Here is a 27,053-nt window from a genome sequence, read left to right as displayed (position 1 = left end):
TCATAACCAACAAAATTCAAAGCAAAGGTTACAAAGGAGAATCGGATTACACCGTGGATGAAGATGAGATGGATGATTCACGTTGTGGATTCTTGAAACTCGAAAGCAAGCTTCAAGGATGGCTATGGATGGAAGTGCTCACGGCTTCTCTTCTTCTTCTTTGGCCTTGCTTGAACTCGTGGAGATGACTAAACTTGAAACTAGAGGATGGAAAGGAAAATGGAAAGGAAATGGAGAGACAAAGAAAATGGAATGGATGAAGGAATGTCCTTTCTTCTTTGTTGTAGCCTCTATTTATAGGCTACCAAGCAAAACTATTTGGATTTAAACAAATGATGATATGTTAGGTTTGAGCATTTAAACATTAATGGAATTTATTAGGTTTGAATATTTAAACACTAATGGAATTTGTTAGGTTTGAATATTTAAACACTAATGGAATTTGTTAGGTTTGAGTCACTTTCTACTCATTTTTCCTTCAATTAATTCTCCACCAAGACTTCAGATTTTGCCCGTGACTTCTTCATATGAAATGATCCATCATGAGTGTAGATCATTCTGTAAAATTTTCAGAATTTATCTCCATGTGTTTGGGCCGGAATTTCTGCTGGACTCCTTACAGGTCCAGTTTTCCAGTTTTGCTTCTGCAGAAAATTGGGCTGACTGTTTGAAGGCCTTCCACTTCTTTTTGGCTCTTGCACTCTTCATAAGAAATGTTTCTTAGGATGTCTAGAATGGATCTGGAAGGTTTCAGCTCATTTGAAGTTCATTTGGTCAGGTGGTCGCTCCTTCTTCCTTGCTTGGCTTGGTTTCTCCTAGCCGGAGTAGGAAAATGTGTAAAGTTGACCTTTTTAGTGCATTTCCATTTTTCTCCATCATTTTATGGACCTAACACTTATTTCATCATCATCTACTCCAATGTACCTAAAAATAAAAATTGAATTAAAAATCGATTCGTTAAGGAATTAACTAAGCAAAATGTGAGGAATTAACTATTAAAATACCACATTAAAATGCTCCTATCAATAGTGCCACGGATCACTAACGTTAACAAATATTAATGACAATGAGATATTTTGAATGGATGATCTTTCAATCTGAATATGAATCGGTCCCATGATTTATCAGAATACTATGGTGGATATAAGTCCGTGTGGAGTGTTGTTCGATATTGAAGAAATATAACTTTGTCTATGAGCATAAAAGAGCCCCTAGTGTCAGCAATTTTAGGTTGGATACCTCTATTTCTTCATCATAGTATCATGCTTATGTTACTCCAATGGCCACATGTATGTATTCTATGTCACGTAAATAATCCACGTATTTAAATTTCCGCCGTAGGTGACACTATGCCAAAAAATGCTTCAGACGACAGACCATATCTGTCGTCTGATGAAGTAAAAATCTGTTGTCTAAGTGGCTGTCGTCTCTTATCCACTCAGACGACAGATATTCTCCGTCGTTGATAATGCACTCTGACGACAGATTCAGTTTAAGGTATTGTCGTCTGAAGTACCTAATATTGAAGAATCGGGGTCTTTCTGTCATCTGAAACACCATACCACTACATATTTATGTTGTTTCTGTCGTCTGATTTAAAGTACAATGACAGTTATATGTCGACTGATTTCGTATGCAACAACATTTATATCGTAAGTTATGTTGTTTGAGATTTGTTTGGACTACAGATAATTGTGATTTTGTTGTCTGAGAGCTCTTTGAACTCCACTTTTCTGTTGTTTGAAGTAGGTAGAAATAACATATCAACCACCTACTTCTGTTGTCTGAGAGCTCTTTGAACTCTACTTTTATGTTGTTTGAAGTAGGTAGAAATAACATATCAACCACTTACGTCTGTTGTCTGAGAGCTCTTTGAACTCTACTTTTATGTTGTTTGAACTTGGTAGAAACAACAGATGATCATTTGTTTATGTTGTTTCTATTTTCTTGATACAACATAAATTGTGAAACCTGCATATATATATTTGTTGCCTTTCAACAATTTCAACATCATTCATCTACAATCATCAAAACCATAAAATTGGACTAAAATCAGCATTCAAAATGATGCCTATGTTTCATTGCATCAACATCATCCAAAATACAATTCATAGTTCCAACTCTAAACCTAGCCAACAGTTACATAATGATTAAGCCAACAGTTGAACTATTCAGACATTGTGGACAAGGCAAAACTTGATTCTTAGGAGATAGAAGATACTAGTTACGACTTTGACCACACTAGACTTTAACAAGCTTCAAACCTTTATCTGCAGCGATCTTTCCTCCTATGTAGCCCTTACTCCACATAATACCTGCAACCAAAAGCAGAAGCAGAAGTGCTGCTGTTAATATTCCGATTGATGTTATGGCTTTCTTCTTTTTGCCATCATCTAAAGGAACTTCAAAGTCTGCAAAGATGTCACTACTACAAAAAAACCATTTTATATTACTGCATTTTGTTTATGGGGTTGACAAAATCAAATTCCCACATATATATAAATGAATTTGAATCACACATAGTTGGAGACAATAAGCAAATTATCAGTGAAAAAACTTACAAGATCAGTTGTTTGGAAACACAAGCAAAATTTAGAACGTAATAAGTAGAGGCCATGGCACCAAAAACCTTCTAGCCTTTTCATAGAAAGTTCTCAATTGCATAAATACCATACCATGGTATTATTGATTCCATTTTCTAAGCTATAAACTTATTTGAAACTCAGCCCACATATCACCTATACCATAATAACTAAGACAGATTTTCTTAAGGCAAATCATGAATTGTGGCAGAGGCAAAAGAAAGAAGCAAAACAAAGTTCCATCTGGAACTATGTGATTTGCCCTTGTAGAGCAGTCATATTTCGAAATGTAATCTCTACGATCCCAAACTTAGGACATAAGCAAAAGTCATTACCGTGTATAATCCCGGTAGTTAATGTACTTTATTGGCCTTTTGATCTTTCTTTTGCTAGTCCTCAACCTGATATCAAAAGTTTTACATTAGTGCAAGTGAGCAATATAACACTACTATTAATCGATTAAATTACAAAACGTATTACATAATAGCATCTTAATCCAAAACTTAATAGATGCAACCACATATGGATGTCCACATCAAAACACACAAGCATCTAAATCATGCAGACCACGCAACATTCCTTACTTGTAGAGTAAACCAATAAGCCATAATCAAAATCTGTTGCTAGAAATGATGGAACCAAACCTATTGCTGTCAACATTGGCGCCACTCCTCTCAATAGGGCTTCAAGCTGCATAACATGACTTTTGAACCTCCTGCACGCTATACCACTGCATATATATATGGAATCAGAGTTGAAGAAATCAGAACTGGAACATTGCAATTTGATATTTTGAAAGGCAGTTATTATAAGAAACTGGTTGACTCTACAAGAGTCAAGTTTGAGAAGCAGTCAAATTCATAATACTGCCACAGCAAGACCAAATCTCGGTTAGTTCTTGAATCTTGATTATGTCCCAAGTATTCCTAATACTGCTTCTACTTACGGGTTTATACTTTATAATGCAAATTATTAGTTTTATACAATCTTTGATTTGTAAGTTGCTGAAACACTTGGAAACACTTCTGATCTGCTAGCAGGAAAACTCATCATATTATCCACTTTCTCCACTCAACAACTCCACAAGATGGAGTTGGTACAGAACATATAAACTGAAAAACAAAAATGGTACAGAACAAAGTTGACCCCTAGCCAACCAACATAAACTCAACCAGTGCATATTGAAGTATCCTTAACTGAAAAGAAACAAAGATATGGTTGTTGATTCATGTTAGTTCAATGAACTGTAACACAGAGGTAAAGGTAATATAAAATTGTTCCAACTTTACAGTGGAAATTAACTTACCTTATCTCAACTTTCATTTTCTAAAGAATATTATTCACAGCAGCACAGACCCTACCAAGAAAAGGTAAAACCACCTGACATTGTAATATTGGGATCGCATGATATATAGATGAGCACACCTGTTAAATGATGATTTCTGCACTTTTAACAGTCTTGGTACTACGTCGCCTCTTGCTTGCTGAACCAGTTTTAGCATCAAGAATTTTGTTTTCCCCAACTGTCAATACAGGGAGACATCATTTCTTACTACAAAATATGGAAAGAACTCCTCCAGGAAATATAGACTAATTAAGGGAGGAAACAAAGATAAAGGGGGTAAAAAAAGGGATGTGAAATACAAATGGTGTCGATTATGGAGATCCAAACTGTTATAAGAAAGGCTAACCTTCAAGTGTCCCATTTTTACTTGGCCTATGTAAAGAACGATATGATGGATAGCAAGCACACATAAAATTCATTATCTGAAAACAAAACAAGATTAAAAATCAGAAGCAGTACAGCAAAGTTGAATCATGAATATATACCTTGGCAATGACTCTAGGGACACACAATTCACATTGGCAACCTAAACAAAATATATGCCTTGAGAAACACAAAAATATATACCTTGAGAAACACAAAAATATATACCTTGAGAAACACAAAATATATACCTAAACAAAATATAGCCTCTTGAACTCCTCTAAGTACGGATTCTTCATACACTGGGTTCCCAGCTGCCATGTTTTTATCGTTCCACATTCCCACACAAGAAACACAAAAATCATTACATTAGACATTAATTCATTAACTAATTGTCTAATTTAACTCATTATAATTTAACAGTTAACATTATATGATTATAGCACGGATTAGCACCTACTGCCTACTACGGTACTGCCTACAACAGAAACATCCTGCAACAAATGACCAAATCAACAAGCCCACTGCCTACAACTGAAACATCCAAAACAAATGCATTATCAATTTCCACTTTTCCAGCAACAAGAAGAAGATTATCAATTTCGGAATTTTCACTTTCCAGCAACAACTCAACAAGATGATTATCACTTTCCACTTTCCAGCAACAACTTAACTCAACAACAATTCCAGCAACAAGAACAATAAGATCATCAATTTCGGAATTTCCATTTTCCAGCAACAAGCCATCAACTCAACAAGAACAAACATTATCAATTTCCAGATTATGATTATCAATTCAAGGCTTCAAGCAAAGATTATCACTTACCGTGGAGAAGCAGAGGGGAGGAGCTGTGGAGAGGAGGGGGGAAGAAGCTTCCGGTTGAATCTGGTGGAGGAAGAGTCGACTCCAGTACGGAGGGGCGAAGAAGCTTCCAATCTGCTTAAGAGTACAGCCGCGCGCGCAGAGAGACAGACCCGGAGCGACGAAGAAGCTTCCGATCCGATGCTTCAGAGTTTCGATCTGCTTCAGAGTTCCAGAGTTCAGCCGCGCAGAGAGAAAGACCCAGAGCGACGAAGAAGCTTTTCCGATCCGATTTGCTTCAGAGTTCCGATCTTGTTCCGGACTTCCAAAGTTCATCCGCACAGAGAGAAATAGAGAGCGACAGAGAGAGACAGAGCGACAGCAACGATGGAAAAGAAGGTCGAGCAAGAGAGAGAGGCTCACCAGTCACCAGCGACTGAGCTGAGGAGAGACTGAGCTTTAGGACGGCGTTTTGGCCTTTAGGACGAAGTGACCCGATGAAGTGCGAATATGTCTGGAAAAAAAGAAGTGGGAAGTTTAACTTTTGACTAAAAAAATAGGCGGGGTAGCAGTATTTTGCTCCTGTTTTTTCAAGTCTGTCCTCATATGTTTTTTTCATTTACTCAGACAACAGAATCTGTTGTCTGAATTTTCTAAATTATAACAAACTTAAAAAAGTTGAATTGGTGTTGATTTTGATACCATTTAGACGACATAAATAGTTAAATCTGTTGTCTGAAGACGTTCAAAAAAATCAGACAACAGAAAAAACGTCTTCTGTCGTCTGAAGGGTATGGTATGAAGCATTTTTTGACATAGTGTGAGGAGGCATGCATGTGAAACACTGAAGTGTACGTGAAATCATTCCACAGGTCGAATACTTGGAAACCTCTCTACCGGCCGGTTTCAGGGTACGTTTTGCAATGAACTTCTTTTTTGGTAAAACTGCTGATCACATGCATGCATGCATATGGCTGTTTGTTGTTGAAGTACCTAAATGAAGCAATCACTGATCACTCTTTTAAAGCCTGTTCCCGGTTCTGTTCCAGCTTCATGCTGCATCCATGCCTAGTATATATCCAGAAAGATTTCAGCGTCATGATCAACTTTGACAAAAGTTGCGTGTATAACACGGTGATATTCAGATACTCTGCTCTGAAATGAAATATGATACTTAATGTATGAAAAACTGTGTGCATATAAAATTCCACAAATAGTTACATTATTCAGATACGTACTCTACCCTGGGATATCTCATTCAGTATGCTGTTGAATCATAATTTCGTTTTGCACTGAAAACATGGATATTCATGAGAACTCATATGCTGCTGACTTCTACTACACTAATGATGGGGTTGGACGAATGACGAGTAATATTTGTGTTTTAGGTCAAAATTAATTACCAGTATATGCATGCCCCACTTTGCCATCATTTGCAAACCTAATGTCATTAAATCGAAAACTAATCATTTCTATTTCTCTTTATCTATTAGAAGGGTTTCATCATAACAGAGATATTCATGTCGTGACAAAGCGCGCACCAGATATATCAGTTCTCCTCCACCAGTCTAAATGCTAAATGCTATGGCTATATGTGTTGCTGTTAGGTTTATATCAGCATTAATTGTTGACTATTGGTGGTCGACAATCATTGTCAGAAAGAGGAGAGAGCTGCATAATTAAGCTGCATTACTAGCTCATTCTGTAATCTTCAAGTCAGAAAGCAATAATTCAGTCTCATGGCATGGCCTTAATTATCTTCTTCTTGTTTCCTTTAAATTAAGTTTTTCATAGCATTTGTCCAGGGGTCCATAGTGTGAAATCATGGGGTATTATTTCAGATAACTTACACTAGAGTTTATAAGAGTTTAGCGTTATAATAGAAGAATTATGAGATTTTGGGCATCTTCAACCATTGTCAACTGGTTTTGGGTGTAATGCAGTTTACAGAATAAAATCTTGCTCGCACATATCTACTATACATTCTGGTTCTTTCCCTTTTATCTGCTGATGAGGAGCTGAAACTAGTTATCAACGTCCCTCACTCCCCCAACCAGGGAGGCGTACCCATCGGTTTGAAGTTTATGTTAATCAAGAACCGGTTTCAGTTAAAGTCATTAAACGAACGGAAGTGGTTGCAAAACACATGATTGATTCTAGGGACTCAAAAAATCTTTCAAAATAAGGTATAAGCTGCTACTTTGTTGCACTCACGAAATGGAACAATTCATACTATCAAATTAAACCAATTTTGAACGAAAAACCCTAGGTTACTTTGTTACAATCAGAGAACAATTACAGCCGAGCTAAACATCGCCCATATGATATATGTTCCCATGTTATGTGTACATATATATAAAATATTATTCATAACATATTATTCACATGCACAGTAGCACAAGCGTTGCGTTCAGATAGATCATAGATGAGACCCTGAGATATCCCATCAATGTATATTTAACTGAGTTGATGAAGTGGCAGTTACGTCGGTATACCGTGCATACCAAGTTCTGGAATCTTTATTTAGAGTAATTACTAATTAGTTTATGTTCACATAATGGGTGTCTGACACTCTGGTGTGTCTAATATCAAGCTGCAGGTGGCACAAACTCTATCATTAGAGTAATGCTAGGTGAACCACCGTTTGGAAAACCACCTAGAGCCCACCTTAGGTGGCAGCTTATGTGGCATAGCCACATCATCAAAACATAATTTCTGATTATTTTATATTTTTATTTTTTCTTAATTAAGAAAATTCTTTTTACTTTTTTCACTTTCTTGATTATATCTTTAAACTCTATTTTTTTTACCCATTCTTCGAAAATTGGATGAACAAGACTTCGAAGTGTTTTCTAGCGTGATAGTTGGCTATCCATGTACCATCAGAGAGAAAGACAGCTACATTACTCGAGCCGGACAAGAACTTGATAGTATGTACTTAGATTATATATAGATGGTGTAATTGAATGCAACGATGCTGAAACAATGAGCACCCAAACTATGCGTCGCCATGATTGTTGTGGAGAAGAACTTATGCGTTGGGCAATATTGAACTATGAGAAAGAGCATCGCGATCCTCTTCCTATTTCAACAGTAGATGTCAAATGTCAAACGAAAACAGAAGCTTTTTGGTTCTTTACTCCTGTATTGATAAGAATTATCAAAACTTAAACAATTCAGATCAGTTGGAGGCGTTGGCCCACGATTGCAACACCGAACAACGGATATGAAGACGTCATAGAATAGATCAGAAAAAAAAAAAAGGGTTTAAAAGATAAAATCAAGAAAGTGAAAAAAGAAAAAGAATTTTCGTAATTAAGAAAAATAAAAATATAAAAGAATCAGAAATTATGCTGTGATGATGTGGCATAGCCACATAAACTGCCATCTAAGGTGAGCTCTAGGTAGTTTCTCAAAAGGTGGTTCACCTAGCATTACTCATATCATTAACTATAACATGGCTCCAACCAATTAATTTAAGCAAAACCAATAGTCCTGAAAACAAAAGGTTAGTCTGGTCATAAAGAAATTCCCGTAGTTACTTCAACCAATATAAATATGTAGGTAATGGCGCCCATTCTGGTCATACCTTGATTGGGAATTCTCAATCCGAAAAAGGGAAGGAAATCAAGAGTATAGCGGAGGCAGCTATAGCGAATCTTTATCATGGGGAAGTCCCGAACGTTAACTAACAGCACTGCTACGACTTCGGAGATAAAAAGAGGGCCATGGACTCCGCAAGAGGACAAGAAGCTCTTTGCTTTCATTCAACAACATGGCCATGGAAGCTGGCGGTCCTTGCCCGAGAAAGCTGGTACTCTCTCTCTCTCTCTCTCTCTCCCCTTTCATTTGTTGATGTGTTTCTTTATTTTTGGTCTGCTGTTTTGGTATGTATGATAGGTTTACAAAGATGTGGGAAGAGCTGCAGGCTAAGATGGAGAAACTACCTAAACCCTGCTATTAAGAGAGGAAATTTCAGTTTGCAGGAAGACCAGACCATCATTCAGCTTCATGCACTTCTCGGCAACAGGTTACTAATTATTTTTAGTTCTTGGTTTTATCAGTAGGTTATATTAAAGTCATCAAGTTCATTATATTGTAGGTTTTGAGAACTTGCAAGTTGGTTCATGTATCCCATCTTTACAATCCCAACAAGTTTTTGATATACATGTATATAACACCTGAACATAATATATATTATATCAAAGCAAATCCAAATATACTGTACGTCCAAGATACTTGACACAAAATCATGATCATGATCATGATCATCGAGATACAAAATCGTAAACATATATAATTGATACATCTAATGAAAGATATAGTTTTAACGTCCGTGAGGCCCTAGTTTGACTTATAGTTAGCTGTCACTGTTTAATTTGTTCAACTGAACATTAAATTTAGACTAGAGAATTTGAGTTTGAGATCCCAGTGGGCTAGATTTGCAACACCATATGCTTTCGAAACGTCTTTGTACTTTCGTAGTTCCTTGCTAGGGTCTCCGAAAGTAGAGAGAAATTTTTTTTTGTGAAAAACCTCACTTAAATGATAAAATTATTTGTCAACACAATTCTATCATTTAAGTGGGGTTTTTCACAAAAAGTTTCTGTCTACTTACCCCAATCCAAATACTCATTGCCAAAAAAAAAATGATAATACTATTTAAAAGTGCATATTTTTCGATATTATACAAACATGGTGATGCTTAGTTTTTGGGGTAAATGTGTATTAGGTGGTCAGCCATAGCTGCGAACTTACCAAGGAGAACAGACAATGAGATAAAGAACTACTGGAACACTCATCTAAAGAAGAGGTTAGCCAAGATAGGGTTTGATCCTGTAACCCACAGGCCCAAGACCGCCATCCTTGCCTCTGCTAATGGCGACCCGAAGAACCTCTCAAACCTCAGCCACATAGCTCAGTGGGAAAGTGCTAGGCTTCAAGCAGAAGCTAGATTTGTGAGACAGTCAAAACTACTCAAACCAGCATCACCAGCACCACAGTGCCTTGACTTCAATTTAAGAACATGGGAAACCCTAATGATGTCAAAGTCATTAGCTGCAGGCGGTGGAGGTGGCGACGAAGCCGGTGGTGTTGGTCGTGCAACTAATGTTGTTCAAGAGGTTGGTTCATTCGGTAATTTTGACGGTGTACTTGGTAATAATGGTAGACAGTTTGAGGCCCCAAAATTAACCATATCATCAGCTCCGGATTTCAATGAAGTTTCAGAGGAGAGTGGTACTGATGAATACGGTGACCTATTTGAGACACTACTACCCCAGGAGAGCTACAATAATACCGGGTTTGATGTCGTGGATGCTTGGACTTTGGAACAATGTAATGATATCAGTGCAGACTATCAAAATGTGATCATGAGCGGGCCGGGGGGTTGAAAAACCCATTAATGTTCCAGTAAGCTGACTAAGCTCTTGAGGAAAATTATGATCTTCGATCAACACCTGTCTCAAGTAATAAAGCTAATAGAGAACAAGAGGAGGTGATCATGACTGGGCTTGATTATGAATTAGTATTAGTGAACCATCCATCTATTTAACTATGTACAATATTAATTCCACCGTTTCCAATTCCTGCTTCTCGGCGTTATATGATTATGTTGAGATTTAAATGTTTGAGCCCAAAAGTATTTTTGGCAAGAACCCTTTAGGGGGTTCAGTATAGCGGGCCGATACCTGCAGCCCAAAATTAAGTCTGCTTGGGTTTGGGTTATAGCTTCGTCCATTCCGAGATCCATAAGGAAAATGAGCCCTTATTGGAATCAAGTAGCGGAGATTGAATAGGAAACTTCAATTAATAATCCTTCTATGTCAAGGAACAGTCGAAACCCTAAGGTATAAATACCAGGTTTCAAGGGCACAAAAAAAGACAATGATTCTCAACGATTATCAAAGTCTCTCCGGAGAAAACCTACCTTCAACCTAGTTGAAAACCAGCGAAGCAAGGGTAACGCCCTCGCAACCCAGTGAAGCTAAAGTCACGCTTTAGCAAAACCCGTGCTTTCTCCTACTTCCCGGTGATTGGTCTGCTTAGTCTACAACACTAAGTATCGACTCGGTGACGCAAGAGATCACACCACAAGCCCTTACCCGTAAGGCAAAAAGTCATTTTCCGAAAGGCAGAGAAAAGAACCTGGTGACGAGGTTGGTGTTCTCCTTGTCCACAGCCACAGCGTTTGAGAAGAAGTCAGGTCAATGGACGCCCCGACGACTGCACCCCACAGTGCTAGCACGCATGCGCACTCAAAAGAGACTGTTTGCACGCCAGACTGGTTTTGGAGCCAAACATTAAGAAACGTTTTTTTTTAATGAAAAGACGACAAGCTGTATTAAATGTAGTTAAGAAGTGCTTGTGGCAATATAATAGCATAAAAAAAAATTTAAAAATAATAATAATAAAGCATAACAAGATACACAAGCGCATCTAGAATGAAAAATTAACCACGATATATACGACTAGATGCTGAAGTAGTGTAAATGTTACAGTAACTGGTGATATGATCACCAAAGAGAAGTGATTCGCTCACCGAGAGTTAGAAAGTAACTGAAGGTGTCAAAAACTCAGACATTAGCAGATAAACTACCAAGAACCAGAACCAATACTGGCACAAATTGAGCATCTGTCTCTAATCCAATATCCGAATTTGGATGCGACCCGAGTCCCAAATTCGAGTCCAAATCCGGCCCAAATCCTGAGTTAAATAAAAAATCTAGGCCCAAGTGGAAATACTTTCGGCACCCAAACACCGGCCCATCTGAAAAAGCTGTGGACACCCAAGCAAGTGGGCAGTCAAGCACCGACCCTCCCTGCGCCGTCGAACCGAACCATCGCATCACTGATGTAGTCTGGGTACCGCCACCATTTACACCGCGCAGCCTCGCGCCCAAACCAATCGTCCATCTCACCGAAAACTGCAGTGCCACGGTGGACAGGGATCCCCGTACCGCGCCAGAAAGAAAGAAGATCCACCGAACCGGACGGACCGCCTAGCCACCACAGACTTAACAATCTTCATTCCCTGCAAAGCCATGGCGCACGACTATCGTCCTTTAACTCTTTTCCAATAAAGATGCAGTATGTACTGTACTATTTATCGGAGACTGCTTGGCTTCAAGTTGATGTTGAGGACGTGCTTACTAATTGTGATAAATAGTACAGTACATAGAAGCCAAGCTCTTTTCCAATAAAGATTTTCCAGACAGTCTCCGATAAATAGTACAGTACATACTGCAAACTCTTTTCCAATAAAGATTTTCCAGACAGTCAAAACTACTCATCAGTCATGACCAACCTCCTAGATCTGGACCGGTGCCTATACCACAATTCCTTGAGATGAACGAAAGAGCACGGGAAATCCTGTTACTGTTAAAGTCAATATTAGCTGCCGATAGTGCACTTGGTGCCCAAGGTGGTGGTATTGGTAGTACTGCCACCCACGTTGGGCAGGAGGTTGGTTCATTTGGTTAAGTTGATGTTGAGGACGTGCTTACTAATTGTGATCAGTTTGAGGCTCCAAGAACTTGTACATCAGATCTAGGCTTCTGGTACTAATAATGAATATGGTGAACTATTGGAGGCATTACTACCCCAGCACAGTCATAACAGTATTGGATTTGAAGTTGGGGATGCTTGGAGCTTGGAACAATGTGCAACGGTGATGATGAGCGGGCAGGGAACAACGTACCTTTGAAATAATAATGATGATGTGTCCTCACCAACTGCCTAAAGGAGAACAAAATGTGGAAAGAGCAAAGAAAAACAGACAAGATTTGCCTTTTAAGAGAAGAAATTTTTTAAAAAAAAATCTAATAGAAAAGTTGTAACAAAAGAAGGGGGAAAAAAAAAGAAAAATGGAGGAGAAAATGAGGAAAGAGACAAAAATAAAAAAGAACATGAACTAAATAGAAGAAAATGATGTAAAAAATAAAGAGAAGAAAATGATGTAAAAAAGGGAAAAATATATTGGTTAATAACAAAAAACCACCCCTAGGAGACTCGAACCCAGGTCTGCAAGGAGTTAAAATTCTTTACACTTTACCAATTCGACTAAGGTCTGACTACTAGTATAGACGCCCACTTATACTATGTAAATTATTCGAAGAATTTTGCCCATAACGTGGCTACGTCCCTGCTATTAATAGAGGACTAAGGGCGCGTTTGTTTTGCCTGATTTATAGAGTGGATAGGAATACATGTATCCAATCAGGCCACTTGTGATGTTTGGAGGCCCAAATAAGTTTGGGTTAGAAATTTTGTATCCAATCAGACTCAGATAAGAAATCTTGTTGAAATAGTAAGATAAATTAAATCCAGCCACGCGAGTCTCTGTCTTCGATCTCAGCGATAAACATAACCTCTCCAACTCTCTCTTTTTCAGCGACCTTCATCTTCTTATACTCATGGTAAAGCTTCCTGGCCATCTGCGGCCATCTCCGACCTATCAAACCCATGCATATAAGCAACAACACCTTCGAGCTTTTTAGATCCCAGGTCTTCCTCGATGATGCCATTTGTTTCGAACTCTTTCCTCCAGTCCAAGCACTTGATTATCATGTTGAAAGTGTCGGCGACCCAGAAATCCCAAGCTTAGAGAAAATGGAGGAGGATGACGTCAGTCTTGGTATCTCAGGCGAACAATTTGACACCCCACATGGCCCCGTTGCGGGATTCAGAGGCAATAAGCTTCTTGTTGAGCTCCTAGAGCGCCTTCTCCGACGACTTGAGACTCGAGATGAAGTAGGTGACTTCCTTGAAAGACGGTGTTCGGAAGGTGGCGACCTCCATTAGAGAGGTGATGAAGTTTTCTCAGAGGATTTTGGCGAGGCAAGAGAAGTTGGGGATGAGGAGTCCATTATTGGGGGTTTTGAGACAAAAGCAAGATGGAATTCAATCAGATTGGCTTATCCAATCAGCCGTAATTGGATAACTCACCAAACATAATATTGGATAGGAGTTGGAAATCTCCAATCCAATCTAGTCAAGCTTGATCAGGATTGGTTTTCTAATCAAATACAATCTATTGTACCAAACACAGCCTAAATGTAGTACGTACCGTATATGAAGTATTATGAACCATGTTTCAATTTACATGGATTTTCTCGTTTAACTTTGTGTCTCTTATTTAAATTTGGTAACATTTCAAGAGATGATTTAGAGAATTTACTCTCTCTTTTCTTTTTTTAGAAAAATAATTTATTATAGACAAACTTTAGTTCTTAATGAAGCTGCTATATATATATGCGCTAAATTGTTCTTTATATTCGCTACTAATGTTATACCAACTATTGGACAGTAGGCTAAGGATTACTGCTCCACATGTCCTTGAGCGCTATTTATATTTTATACACACATATCAATTAATGCATTATCATGCAATGTCCTGTCACTTGTGACTATACGTGATTCAATTACAATTCTGGTTATAGGATATACTTGTGTGCAATAGTGTTGTTATGCATATATTGAGAGATTTTATGAGATTAATATCTTTAGTTCTTTCCTTTTATGAAAAAATTACTAATAAATTAGGTGGCCTATCTATCTGAGCTTACCGGGTGAATGTTTTCAGTTATTCTGGTATAGTCTTTACCTTTAACTTGTTATCCATCTTAATCTTCATAGCCTAGAAAATATGGATTGGATCGTGATCTTGAATGAAAATTAACAAGGGTGGTGGATAATATCAATTAGGGTTTGAGTTATATAGGGTTCTAGATGATTGTAAGGATTACTTTACAGCTTTTCAGTCAGTTAGGATTAGACATATTTTCCGTGAAGCAAATGGTGTAGCGGATAGGCTGGCTCACCTTGCTAGTTGTTTTGCTATTGATGATGTTTGGTTAGATGAGACTCCTGCTATCATTCAGGATGTTCTCTATGAGGATAATTGTGGTGGTTCTTCTGTAGTACGGGGTTCAGGTTTTATGTCCCCCCCGTTGCAAAACTATACAATTAATATAATAACGTGAGTCGGGCGTGGGGCTGAGCCTCCCAGTTAGGCTGCGTTCCAAACCCCTTTCAAAAAAAAAAATGTGAATCCATACGAAGCCTCTTTAATTATTTTTGTCAAGAAATTAGTTTCACTAAAGTACACACACTGGGCCATGGATAATCGAGTTTTGGTAATTACCCTATTCGAATATTAAACAGTCATTGAAGTGGCATACATGAGTCAAAGGGATAAGTTGTTTATGAAAATGCACGAAATAATGTAGGCAGATTGGACAAAGTAAACTGAACAGTAGTAAACTAGCAAAATTGACCCGCGCTACGTTGCGGGTTTTTTTTTTTTTTTTTTTAAGTTTTCTATGTAATAGATGAATACTGGTAATCTAAAAAATATAGGCGCTACTTAGAATATAATTTGTTTTGTTGTTAATAGTAGATTAGCAACAAATGGGATACAACAACAAATAAATTTTTTCCATGATTTGTAGAAATTTACAAATACAAAAAAAAAATATATATATATATATATTTCAAAAAAAGAAAAAAAAGAATATGGCAGAATTTTTTTTAAAAAAAATGAAAGGTTATGCCAGAATTGTAATTTGAGTCAAAAGCCGGGGGTAAAACCGTCACTTCATTTTATGAACAGTGCTATGAGATTTAGTATATTTAGAATGTTAATGTTCTTTTTCTCCACAAATAAAGCTACTAGACACATCACACTCTAAGGATACATCGAGACTTTTTGAGCCAAAATGTAAACGGATAAAAGTAGGTCTAAATCAAGGTTCTAAAAATCGCTCTGGGCGGCCGCTTAGGTGCTAGGCGTGGGGTGACCGCCCCGATTTTGAGCTAGTCGACTGCAAAAATCGGAATGGGTTTCGGCGGGCGCCTAGGCGAGTGCTGGGCGGCCTGGGCATTGACTGGGCGCTAGGCGGCCTGCTCTTCTACTTCTCAGCACAGAAATAAGCAACGCCCCGAGACTTTCTGATGATTAAAATCAAGAAAAAACCAGAATATCTGCTGCAAATCTCAATCCAACGCTTGAGGAAATGCAAAATAATAATTATTACAACACCTCTATCACCAACCCTCTCTAATCTCTATCACAAAATCATATTCCTGATCTGAAGCATCGAAACACAGAGTGGTCGTGTGAGCAGAGAGAAGCATAGAAACACAGCGTATGAGGATGTAGAATGGTTTTCTGGTGCATTGCCATCATCACACATCGTTTTCGAAATCCGATTTTCCGATGGCTTTTGATCTTTGATTGTGGCCGGCCATGACAAATTCAGGGAATTGAAGCTGTACTCTTGGAGATTAAGTTGGTGAGGGGATCGAGTCAAGAAGAAATGGAGAATATTTGATGAGTGAAATACTAGATATCGCAGATGTTGATTGAATTTTTCAATTTGCAGAATTGAAAGATAAAGAGTTAGGGTTCTTGATAGAAATTGGGGATTTTAGGAGTTTGGCACAGATGAGATCGAAGAAAGCTGTGAGACCCAAATTGATGTTGGGTTTAATTAGATTTTGGAATCATCTGTGCTAAAGTCTATAATAGCACATGTAGAGTTGCCTAGAGACCTAATAAATAGGTGACATATGCCATGTTCTTTTTTTATTGTTAATAATAAGTGTGATTATTTGTAACATCCTGACCCTTTTTATTTAATACCCAAAACCTTCTCTCTCTCTCTCTCTATCTATCCTCTAAGGAGAGCTGGTACGGAGTTGGGAGCGATCAGGCACCCCATGGATGGGTTTTCTTCTCTCTTTTTTTGACTAACCTTCTCCCCTCCGTTTCTTTCTTTTTTCCTCCAGAGACTTCCAGATAGAGCTCAAGAGAGAGATGAGGCGGTGCTGCGAGAAGTTTCTCACTTCCTCCCCCCTCCTTGATCTGATCAACACATATAAGTAGATTGGTCCATTTCACAATGGACGGTCCTGATCAAGCGGTGAGTGGATCAATGGCTCACGTCGCTCCGCCAAATTTCCATTTCTTGATTTAATTTCTTAAATCCCACAACTTCGTAAAATCGCCGTAAATAGGTCGGGTACTCGGAAAATTCCCCGAAAATTTCCACGAATTCGTCGTGTCGTGTACTTTATTATCCAACTCTTACTAAAGATTTCACTTTGTGAAAAGTTTTGAAAATATTCTCGAGTACTTTAACGTTTATCGAGATCCATAAGTAAATTATCGAACTATATCACTTAAGCTCGATATCCGGGCTCACAGATTCTTTTATTAACTTCTCAATGCCAGGTATTACATTATTAGATCATAACATTTGTTTTTTCCTATTTTAACTACTTTGAATTAATTGTTGGACTTTTAATACTATTATTTTTTAATTTTATGTCATAAAAATAATTAAAAAATTAAAAAAATAAAAACCGCCTAGTCCCCGTCTAGGCCCCGGGTCACTGCCCGACTAGCGCCTAGCTTTTTTTAGAACTTTAGTCTAAATAGAGCCGTCTCTCACCTATCATACGGGAGTCCTAAGAATTTCACTCAAGAAATAGAACTTGTAAAAGACAGTATGCACCAAAACTGTCCATTGCAATCTATCAGCCCATGTTAAATGGTCTGGACTCTCCCCCTCAACACAAGGCTGGCCCAAAAACAGCAAATCCAAGAAGAAGAACTCCACTCCACCTGATCGACCACTCCCATACAAACTCCACTATCCCCACGAATGACACGTGTCCGCATCCCATTGGAAACAGCCCATCGATCAGGCCGTGCTTGCTTCCAAGTCGTCGTTTTCACCTTTGGGCTCAACGCCGAGAACTCCTCACTCTCTCTCTCGCTCGCCGGCAAGATGGCAATCCCTGCTGCTTCTGCGGCGGCGAAGGCGACGAGCTCGTCGTCAATGGCGTCGACGATCAGAGCCTACTCTCTGCCTCTGATTCTCTTCATCGTCGCCATGTATTTCCAGCTCTCTGTTATTCCCAAATCCTTCCCTCCTTCTCACTACGCCGGTAACTCTCTCTCTCTCTTTCTCTCGTTCTCTGTTAATCTCTCTCTCTCTCTCTCTCTATATATATATATATATATATATATATATATATATATATATATATATATATATCTTAATTTGTTGAATTGTGCAGTTCTTGGTCTGAAGAGTCAGAGCTCCATTGAAGAAGTGAAAGAGGCCTACGACAACGTTTCTTCGACGTGGTAACTTCCTCTCTCTTCCTTTCGCTACTTTCATACGCCATGTCGTTACAATTTGTAGGTTCGATAACCTCCTTTGTATACCAAAGTTTGAAAACCTTTTTCTGTGTTCATGTATGAATCAATCAATGTGATTTTAGTTGTTAAATAACTACGACGTGTTGTTATTTCAGGAATTCAGAAGCGCAAGCTCCGGATTCTCTCGAATTTATAAAGGTCAGTTGATTCTTGGTTGTGCCTTATGAATTGTAATGATATGAGATGGAATGCATTATACAGCCAAATTGATCAAGCATGTATTAGGCAGTTTTGTACTATTAAATTTCTAGATACATTCTTCTACATATGCGTGTATTTTAATTTTATCTACGATTTTGGAATAGCAGTAGTAGGATTACTGTTGTGTCACTAATTTATTAACATGTAGTTTTTCGTAGGTAGTATTTGGCTTCTTCTCTCTAACTGTGGTAATGGACATGATTTGCAGATTCGATATGCTTATGAGTTGCTCACAAATCCATCATGGAAAAGAAACTATGACATTTTTGGCTTTGAGGAGCAAATAGTGAGTTCTTGCCTCCATTCCCACAGCCTTATTGACATCAAAACTTTACTGACATATATAGCTAGGAGTGCCATCCATGTTGTTTTCTCTAAGCATCTGCCAGGTGTTCACTGTTTTATTTTTTATGATAGGATGTAATTGAGAAGCTCAAAAAGCAATATGCTGGAGAAAGCTTTTCACGGATAGACCTTCCTTTACTAGAGTCTACTGCTTCTGGTTAGTCAAGAATTTAAGCTGTTACTCATGTTGATACTGTTTTTAGTATTTACTTTTACTTTTTTTTGAGTTCCTGTTCGTTAAACAATTCTCACCATTTCTAGGCTAATGAATAAATACAATTTTCTCTTTGTATTAGATTCTGAAGATCATAACCTTCCAGTCATTACCTCTAAGGATTTCCAGACCATGTTTCAGGACAACAAGCCCTGGCTAATTCAGGTAAGGTCACTTTAGTCTGCATGTAATGAGAGTATAACCAGCTTATGCTTTTGTCTTTTCATTTCCCACACCTTCCATCAGAGGTTTTACTTGATAGAGCTTTTTTCTCTTGTTTTCTCTTTCCATACCTGAAAGAGTAATACGTATTACATAATAGACTGACATATTTTGAAAGGAAATTAAAGTCCACATATAACCAGAATGCCGCATACCATGTCCTGTCAGTTTCAGTATTGAATTCTAAGATTTTTAAATTAAGCATTATGTTTCTGTTGTCCTATTTTCTAATGAATTTAACTGCTTATTAACCCAATTATATGTATATTGGCTCCTAATTGAGGCTCCTTGTAATTTGAATCAGTTGTGCTCATTTGGGAGCAAAAGCTGTGATCAATTTTCTCATGCCTGGAAGAGAATTGGTGTGTTCTATTTTGAAGCGCCAGATTTAATTTTACCTCTCTCTCTCTCTCTCAATATATGTATATGTGCACGCTATTGATAGATGTATATTGATCATTTTTTGTTTCCTGATTCTCTATCTCAGCTGGTTTCTTGGATGGTGTGGCAAAAGCTGCTCAGGTAGATCTTGAAGATATTCAGCTAGCAACATATCTTGCTGACAAAAAACCAACCGGACAACCTTTCTTCAGGAATAGTAAGTGGCTAGCTACTCCAATAATCAATTTTGCATCCCATTATTGAACTAAGCTTTGTGCTTTCATTTAAGTGCAGCTCCTGGAACTTTTGAATGTGAACTAAAAACATTCAAAAGTTCAGCTCCTTATGTATGCATCATATTTCTGTTTTATCGGGTGTGAGTATCCGACAGGTTTTAAGAATACTTCTTGGCTTATGATCATATACTTTTACGTTTGAGTGTAAACATACTGTGCATCTTAGAGTTCATAGCATGTTAACTGGTGCCAGCGTTAAGGGCTGCAATACTAGTCTGCATTCTAAATTTGATTATAGAATTTTCTTGGGTGAAGAAACTCTTCCTATTGAAATTGTTAGACTTTCTTTTGTTTCTCATTTCTACCTGCATTTTTTTTTCAGGCCTTCCTTCTTTTGTTGCTTTTCCCCAGGGATGTAAAAGTGCCAAGTGCCTTATTAGGTGAGACTGTAGTTAGATATAAGGTCATTTCTCTGCATGTACAGCTTTGTAAAAACTCAATTTATTTACACAAAGTCTCAGACTCTTTTACAGCTATATAAGGGCAAGTTCCTTTTTCTGGCTTTCCTGCTTGTTTGATGCACTCCGACAAGTCATGTTTCATTTGTTAGTTATGGTGATGCATCTGAATCTTTTACATTAGGTATGAAGGAGACCCCTCAATTGATTCAGTTACAGATTGGTTTGCAACAACCATACTTGGTTTACCTCGTATTCTTTACTACTCAAAGGAGTCACTGGTAATCCTAATGAGAATTTTCTGTCCTTGTACTCCTCGTTTTATTTGGTCTCCAATTAACATGTTATTAGTTTACCATTCTCTTTTTTCTTTCTTTTTGTGTGTCACTTCTTTTGTATAACCGGTCTTCTTTTTCAGGGGGAGAAGTTTCTAGCAAAAGTTAGTCTTCATAAGGTACAATTCGTTTTATAGTTCCTTCATTGTTCGTATAATGCCTTTTAGTTGTGTTCTCTTTTTGAAGTTGATTGCTAATCACATTTATGCTTACCTAAGAAATTAACTAGAAGCTTCAATGATTTCGTCCTGCATCAGTTGATAGTTAATTAGTCTCACTAGATCTCTTTACTTGAGCTTCTATTGTGGTATATAAGTTTTGAGGTGTTTGAATCACCCACAGCCTCATACAAGTCGAGAAATTTGTATATTCCTATTACTGAAACTTTTGAGTATGTTTATGTTGATATGAATTTCTAATGCATTTTAGTTGATTAATGTCTCTGCAACATGCTCCTGTGCATTATTTATACTTTTTACAATTCACTTGGATACTTGAATGTAATGATCTTGTTCTCCTGGCACATAGGTAAAAGTCATTTTCTTCTCAAAAACAGGGGAGCGTGCAGCTCCAATTGTACGCCAAGCTGCTAAAAGTTATTGGGCTCATGCTTCTTTTGCATTTGTGCTGTGGCGAGAAGAGGAATCTTCCTTTTGGTTCAATTCGTGAGTGTTTATTCCTTATATTAATCTTCATACAAGAGGATATGTTAGTTCTGGTCTAATATTTCCGGTTGATTTTAAGATATTATCATGAATCGGGTGACAAAACATTTGCATCTTTGATTTAGAGGATTGTTTTATTGGACACAGGTTTGAAGTTGAATCTGCACCTGCTATAGTGTTTCTGAAAGATCCTGGTGTCAAACCTGTTGTGTACCATGGCATGCTACTCTCTTAACTTCAGATCCTTTTGAACAAATAAGTTTGTGCTTCATATGATAGCTAATGCTGTACGTTCTGCATTGCAGGGTCTTTCAGCAATTCACGTCTCTTAGATATCATCGAACAGAATAAAGAGCAAGGTAAATTTGTTGTCTTTTTACAGTAGTCCTTGTTTAATACAAAAGAATTCGTTATGAGATTGTTGAAGCATAGAGTGGCTGTTTCTGATTTCTCAGTGTTTTCTTTCAGAGCTTCCTCAGTTGAGGAGTACAACATCTATGCAATTGGGTTGCGATGCCCAAGGGTATTCTCGTGCTGGATACGATACCGTTACTTGGTACTGTGCTGTTGTAGCAGGAAGGCATAGCCCACAACTCAGTCAAATGCGCAGAGTAAGTTCTTTCCTGTAATTTTTTTTTCGTTACGACATTGCTCTAATTTGTGATTTTGTGAACTCAGAAAAACTGTGTCAAGTCTTGAGTCTCAACCGTACATGTGACTGATGCTCAGAATTATTATAAATACTTTTTTTTTTTTTTTCAAATTTAGCTATTGATGTGAATGACATAAGTTTGATAGACCTTGCGCAGGGTTCAAGAAACTTTATCGAATGAGGTTGAGTCGATACCGGCTGATGAAGAACAAACAGCACCAGCAGCACGTGCACTTCAAAGTAAACGACTGACATTTGCTTGGCTTGATGGGGAAGCCCAAAAGGTGGATATCTGTTGTTTATTTATCTTTGTTTTTTTTAAACTATTTTTCCTGGTCTCGAGATTTATTTTCATCAACTGATGCCCAGCAACAGAAAATTCTAGTGTAATGAACTTAGAAACAGTTTAAAGAGGAACTATCATGTATTGTTTTTATTTTAATTTATTATGTATATCATAAGCTACTTGGAATGATCATTTGCAAATCAGCAGCAGGACCTGAGTCACTGTAATTTACTTCTTCCTGTGTCTTACTAAAGATTACATTTTTGTTCAGAAATATTGTCTCTTCTTCCTCCAATCTGAAACCAGCTATGAAACTTGTGGATCAAGGACAGATATGACCGATGTACCTAAGTTATTTATTATACGCTACAAAAGGAATGTATCAGAAGAGAGTGAGAAGCCAGAGGGAAAGCCAAAAAGCATATGGGATTCACTTCAGGACCAGGAATTAGATCCTGCAGCACAGCTTGTGGCAAAGTACAATGGTTCAGATGAAATTCCAGAGGTATGTGATTGTAACTCCAGGTCTTCTGTTGGTATAATGCCTCATAGGTCACACCTCTATTCTAACTTGGTCGCTTCTTTTTCCCTTTTTTTTTCTTTTTTCATTTTCTCTACAGATTACCAAATGGATCTCCCAAATAATCAAGGATGGTGACGCCAGAGACCTTCCTCACTATGTAAATATACTGAGCCCGATTATATTAGCAGTTCCCTAAACTACTCTTTTTGGCGAGCTTTTCTTTACCCTGCTTGAAATATCCGTTTCCATTGCAGAGAACAAGAACTCCTCAACTGGTTCCTGATGATTCGGAACCAATATGGTCCAGCAGTATTCAACGTATTCCTTCAACAAAGACGATAAAGCAGAGCATCATTGGCATTTTACGTGGAGTATATGATCGTATGGAAGATCCAAGAATTGGTCCGATCTTGCTTCTGGCAGCACTAATGTCTTTCGGTAACATCTGGCTTCGAAGGAGTCAAGCAACTCCATTGTCAAATCAACCAAATTCCAAGGTGAACAATAAGTTTTTAGTTATGCTATCCTTTTCTTCCAGTTTTTAGTCTGCCACCGACTTCAAATTTGTTACGCATATTACTGGTCTTTGCATGTCAACTACCAATGTATTTTTTTTCCACGTTTTCTGCAATCTAGATTACGCATATGACCTGTTTAATGTGCATTACTCTTTATCTTACAGAATAGAAGTAGTCGAAGGAGGAGAGACCGCAGTGGAGCAGCATCTACTCAAGACCTAGCTCCTTCTATTACTGATATGGAACCCAGAGATTCTTATGAAATGCCACTATCAGGTTCCGACTCTGATCAGTAGAGATGCTGCTAGATTTTTAAAGAAAAAAAGTAGTGCTCACTAATCCCATATGATGTCGGAAAGTCTACAGATGCTGACAGAGATCACTGCCAATTATTTCTGTCAAGGCATGAACAAGCCCCAGATATCCTCAAACTAAAGATAACAGCTTCCGGTCAAGTATCCTCTTTAATTTTGACAGAACAGTTTACTAGGTATTTACTTTAGAGAAGATTTTTGATTCTGTCTACGCTTTTGTAAAGAAAAGTCCAAATTTATTTGTATATTTTCACTTATATGTTCTAGTTAGTTAAAAACGAGTTTTGCAAGAACTGTGAGTCGCATCTCTGGAGAAGAAGTGTGGTTTACAACTCCATTACAATTGTAATGAAAGAGACCCCTTTTTGTTTCATCCTCTTCAGGAATTATGTATAGGGACCCAAAATTTTCAAAAGGCTTCTAAATTTGCCCAACAAAATACTAAACTGGTTGCTGGATGAGCTGACAAAAAAATTTAGCTAATCTGATGTCTCCGGCCTCAAAAATGCTGCGTTCATGATCAAACTGTAACAATAATTTATAATCATACTGCGACAACAACAATAGACAGACACTTATAATGATACCTAAAACTCATCGGATCGATCAATCAATTTAAGACCCCAACTCATATCCTCACAATGCCTCACATGAGGAACTAGTGCACCTGTGTCAACTCCTGTTTTGGCCTTGCAATCATAGAAGGGAGGTGCGTGAAAGCAAGGCTCCATTGACATTGCTTGCTTACAAGCAGGATCAGGGGCCGTCCTATTCTCCGGTTTGTAGAGTATCCATGGTGTCAGCCCGCCTAGACTCTGCGCCACATAACCAAAAGTCGACCATGAGCTTGTGATCAACACGTCCGTCAAGCTTAGCAAATACATTTCAGCCCATGCCTTTCGGTTGTGCGCATGCTTCTCAGTTTGTTGATACTCCTCATGACTCGGCTGATAAATGCCAATCACCTCTCCTGTCACAGTAGGATGCTCCCAATACATGTCCCTTAGCTTCTCAAAGTATCCGGAGCTTAAAGAAGTAATTAGCACAGCTTTAGACTTCGAAGTTCCCGAGGGAGTGAATATGAGATCCTGCCCATTGGTCTCTGGTAATAGATTCTCCTTCAATGCACAGGATAGGATCTGATCAAACACATGTTGAAATGGACCAGTCCCGGTATCAAAGACTCTGATCTGGATGCCTATTCTTTCATCTGCTTTAGCTAAATATGCCTGATAGTATCTAGTAATAAGTCCCCAGACCACATTTGTGGGATGGAACAGGTACCGACCCAAGAAATGGAAAACTGTTTCTTTCCTTGGAAAGAGATTGCCGAGTTCTTGCTCAAAAGATGGGATCAAGAAAAGAGATGGGACAAAATAGTTATCCGTCCTCACGATCAACCACGGTATCTTTTCGAGAAAATCTTGATCTTGGTTGCAGAAGAAAAGCTTATCTTGATCATTATAATCATGGGACAGATGGAGATACACAAAAGATGACAGCAGTGACTGGTCGGTATTTGTGAGGTTGCTCTTCCTCACCATTTCCCCATAACAATGTGGAGATTTCTGATTCAAGCTGCCAAACTGATTTTTAAGGGGGAAATCCATGGGGAGGAACCATGAGGCTTCCAGAAATGGTTCGCAGAATAGATCAACCATGTCCACTCCAGGATCCACTAGTAGTACCCGGTTTGTCAGGAGAGCATAAAGAAATGCTGAAGCTAGTGTCAGTATTCTATTCCCTAATCCACTATAAGAAATCCATACCACATAGTTACAATCCAAGGAGGTCGGATGACGGCCAGACTTGAGTTGTTCCACGGCTTTTTTATAGGATTCAGTATTAGGTCCGCAACGCTTATGCAGAGCTTCATAACTTCTTAACCTGGATAAAAGGTAAGAAGAAGGTTCATGTAGCATTTCTTTACGATATGAAGCTGACTGGTACCTGCTGACACAAGATCCTTCATCAAATCCAGTAGCAAGAAGGCCGCCAAGCAACTTATCCTTTGGTACCTCTACAGGATCCAAAAATTGATCTACTGAACCTACGAATTGCAAAAATGAAAAATGAACAGTAGAATATTAGAAGCTTTTACAAATGGCTTTATTGAGTAACTCATGAGTAGACAGATCATGATCTTCAATTGGATTGCTTATAAGATCATCAACCTATAAAAGTGATGGCATTCCATTTGAAAGAAAAAGACAAATTTCACAACACTAACAAAAAAACAGAGAGAATGTAGCTGAAAATCTTTACGTTGGTTTTTCACCAATTTGCATACTCAGTATGACAGTAGAGCAACCAACCATTACAACAACAACAACAAATTGACAATGACATACACAAAGAGAATAAGGAAAAACTATTTATCATATATAACAATGGTAATTAGGGAATCCCAAGTAGCTGAGAAAGTTCATCAAGTCAGTTCAAGTAAGTCCAAATTCAACTTTCTCTCAAAACCAGTACAATAAATCAAGAACTATAATGCACCTCATGCAAACCAACAATTTCAGACCAAAAAAAAAAAGAACCAAACCCTGAAATTCAATCAAACAAAGACAATAACACAAGAAATCAAGCTAAAGTGACCTACTTTTTCTGGGTTCAACTTCAAGAACTCTATTTTTTGAAGCTTCATGAACCGCATCAGAAGGTGGGTCTCTGAGAACCACATTGATTGAGAACAAAACCGAAAACAGAATCAAGCAAGCTATAAAGATCCCCATCACCCTCATTGGACTCAAACCGGGGTTCCTATCCGGGTCTCTCAGAGCATTACGGGTACCCGAATCCGAGTATTTTGATGGGTCATCACCGTTCAGGGTTTTACTGAACCTCTTCATTCTGTGACGATCGGCATCTGGGTAGTGCCGAGACCTCGCTCAGGTCCACCTTGAGGAAATGGGTATTCGGATCTGGGTCGATTTGGATCAACGGGGGAGTTGGGTTTTAGAAGTGAGCTGAAGAAGAAGAAGAAGCGCGGTGGGTGACACGTTCAAGTAGCAAAGCAAGGACTTGGATTTGGTTTTTGATTGAAACTAATAAACGTCGGTGATTTCATCAGTGCAGTCTTTTTTGGATATTTAATTGACAATTAATTTGACATCTAAGGAGTTTAAATTACTGAATATTGTATTATTGACCGGAGCATTACATATTTTAGAATTTCTTTTCGTAGCATCAAGTTCGGGAAGATAATAGTAATTCATAATTCTTATTATTTAATCGGGGATGAGGCAATAAAACATTTCGATTACATTAACGAGTTAGTAACACACTTATTCAGTGAGTATTCGGATCGAGATCTACGAGAGTATCTTAGCAAAGTCAGACTAATCCTCCGTTGCAAATGCACAGACCCGATTTAG

The 27,053-nt window shown here is 38.1% G+C and overlaps 3 protein-coding genes and 1 long non-coding RNA gene across 4 annotated transcripts; 2 read left to right on the top strand and 2 right to left on the bottom strand.

Annotated features, from left to right (window-relative positions):
* Nucleotides 1–2,162: 2,162 nt before the first annotated feature.
* Nucleotides 2,163–4,451, bottom strand: LOC133742133 (uncharacterized). Its single transcript, XR_009862375.1, has 6 exons — nt 4,274–4,451; nt 4,008–4,105; nt 3,889–3,939; nt 3,227–3,312; nt 2,918–2,983; nt 2,163–2,315 (listed from the first exon to the last, which is right to left on the bottom strand). It is a non-coding gene; the product is annotated as an uncharacterized LOC133742133 (long non-coding RNA).
* A 4,245-nt stretch (nt 4,452–8,696) lies between these two features.
* On the top strand, nt 8,697–10,622 carry LOC133706707 (transcription factor MYB106-like). Its single transcript, XM_062132251.1, has 3 exons — nt 8,697–8,906; nt 8,993–9,122; nt 9,825–10,622. The coding sequence occupies exons 1-3, from the start codon at nt 8,759–8,761 to the stop codon at nt 10,483–10,485; spliced, it is 939 nt and encodes a 312-aa protein (XP_061988235.1). The 5' UTR covers nt 8,697–8,758; the 3' UTR covers nt 10,486–10,622.
* Nucleotides 10,623–17,745: 7,123 nt separating this feature from the next.
* Nucleotides 17,746–24,046, top strand: LOC133746019 (uncharacterized). Its single transcript, XM_062174177.1, has 20 exons — nt 17,746–18,046; nt 18,179–18,248; nt 18,419–18,461; nt 18,733–18,810; nt 18,942–19,026; nt 19,166–19,248; nt 19,610–19,667; nt 19,793–19,903; nt 20,305–20,362; nt 20,565–20,661; nt 20,799–20,834; nt 21,244–21,380; nt 21,528–21,598; nt 21,686–21,739; nt 21,849–21,991; nt 22,179–22,316; nt 22,590–22,823; nt 22,939–22,998; nt 23,096–23,338; nt 23,524–24,046. Exons 1-20 carry the CDS (start codon nt 17,761–17,763, stop codon nt 23,653–23,655), a joined length of 2,217 nt encoding a protein of 738 aa, XP_062030161.1. The 5' UTR covers nt 17,746–17,760; the 3' UTR covers nt 23,656–24,046.
* A 140-nt stretch (nt 24,047–24,186) lies between these two features.
* On the bottom strand, nt 24,187–26,730 carry LOC133746021 (galactoside 2-alpha-L-fucosyltransferase-like). Its single transcript, XM_062174179.1, has 2 exons — nt 26,279–26,730; nt 24,187–25,723 (listed from the first exon to the last, which is right to left on the bottom strand). Exons 1-2 carry the CDS (start codon nt 26,526–26,528, stop codon nt 24,261–24,263), a joined length of 1,713 nt encoding a protein of 570 aa, XP_062030163.1. The 5' UTR covers nt 26,529–26,730; the 3' UTR covers nt 24,187–24,260.
* Nucleotides 26,731–27,053: the final 323 nt, after the last annotated feature.

Source organism: Rosa rugosa, chromosome 4 (genome assembly GCF_958449725.1).
Source record: "Rosa rugosa chromosome 4, drRosRugo1.1, whole genome shotgun sequence".
NCBI lineage: Eukaryota > Viridiplantae > Streptophyta > Magnoliopsida > Rosales > Rosaceae > Rosa > Rosa rugosa.
This window is presented reverse-complemented; position numbering and strand designations above follow the sequence as displayed.

Bases quoted from the DNA above. Each gene is read 5' to 3' on its own strand.
- LOC133746021 (XM_062174179.1), bottom strand. From the start codon at position 26,528: ATGAAGAGGTTCAGTAAAACCCTGAACGGTGATGACCCATCAAAATAC. The intron at 25,724-26,278 runs GTAGGTCACTTT...TGCAATTCGTAG, and splicing joins TGAAGTTGAACCCAGAAAAA to GTTCAGTAGATCAATTTTTG.
- LOC133746019 (XM_062174177.1), top strand. From the start codon at position 17,761: ATGACACGTGTCCGCATCCCATTGGAAACAGCCCATCGATCAGGCCGT. The intron at 19,668-19,792 runs GTGTGTTCTATT...TCTCTATCTCAG, and splicing joins TCATGCCTGGAAGAGAATTG to CTGGTTTCTTGGATGGTGTG. The intron at 20,835-21,243 runs GTACAATTCGTT...CCTGGCACATAG, and splicing joins CAAAAGTTAGTCTTCATAAG to GTAAAAGTCATTTTCTTCTC.
- LOC133706707 (XM_062132251.1), top strand. From the start codon at position 8,759: ATGGGGAAGTCCCGAACGTTAACTAACAGCACTGCTACGACTTCGGAG. The intron at 8,907-8,992 runs GTACTCTCTCTC...TATGTATGATAG, and splicing joins GTCCTTGCCCGAGAAAGCTG to GTTTACAAAGATGTGGGAAG. The intron at 9,123-9,824 runs GTTACTAATTAT...AATGTGTATTAG, and splicing joins CATGCACTTCTCGGCAACAG to GTGGTCAGCCATAGCTGCGA.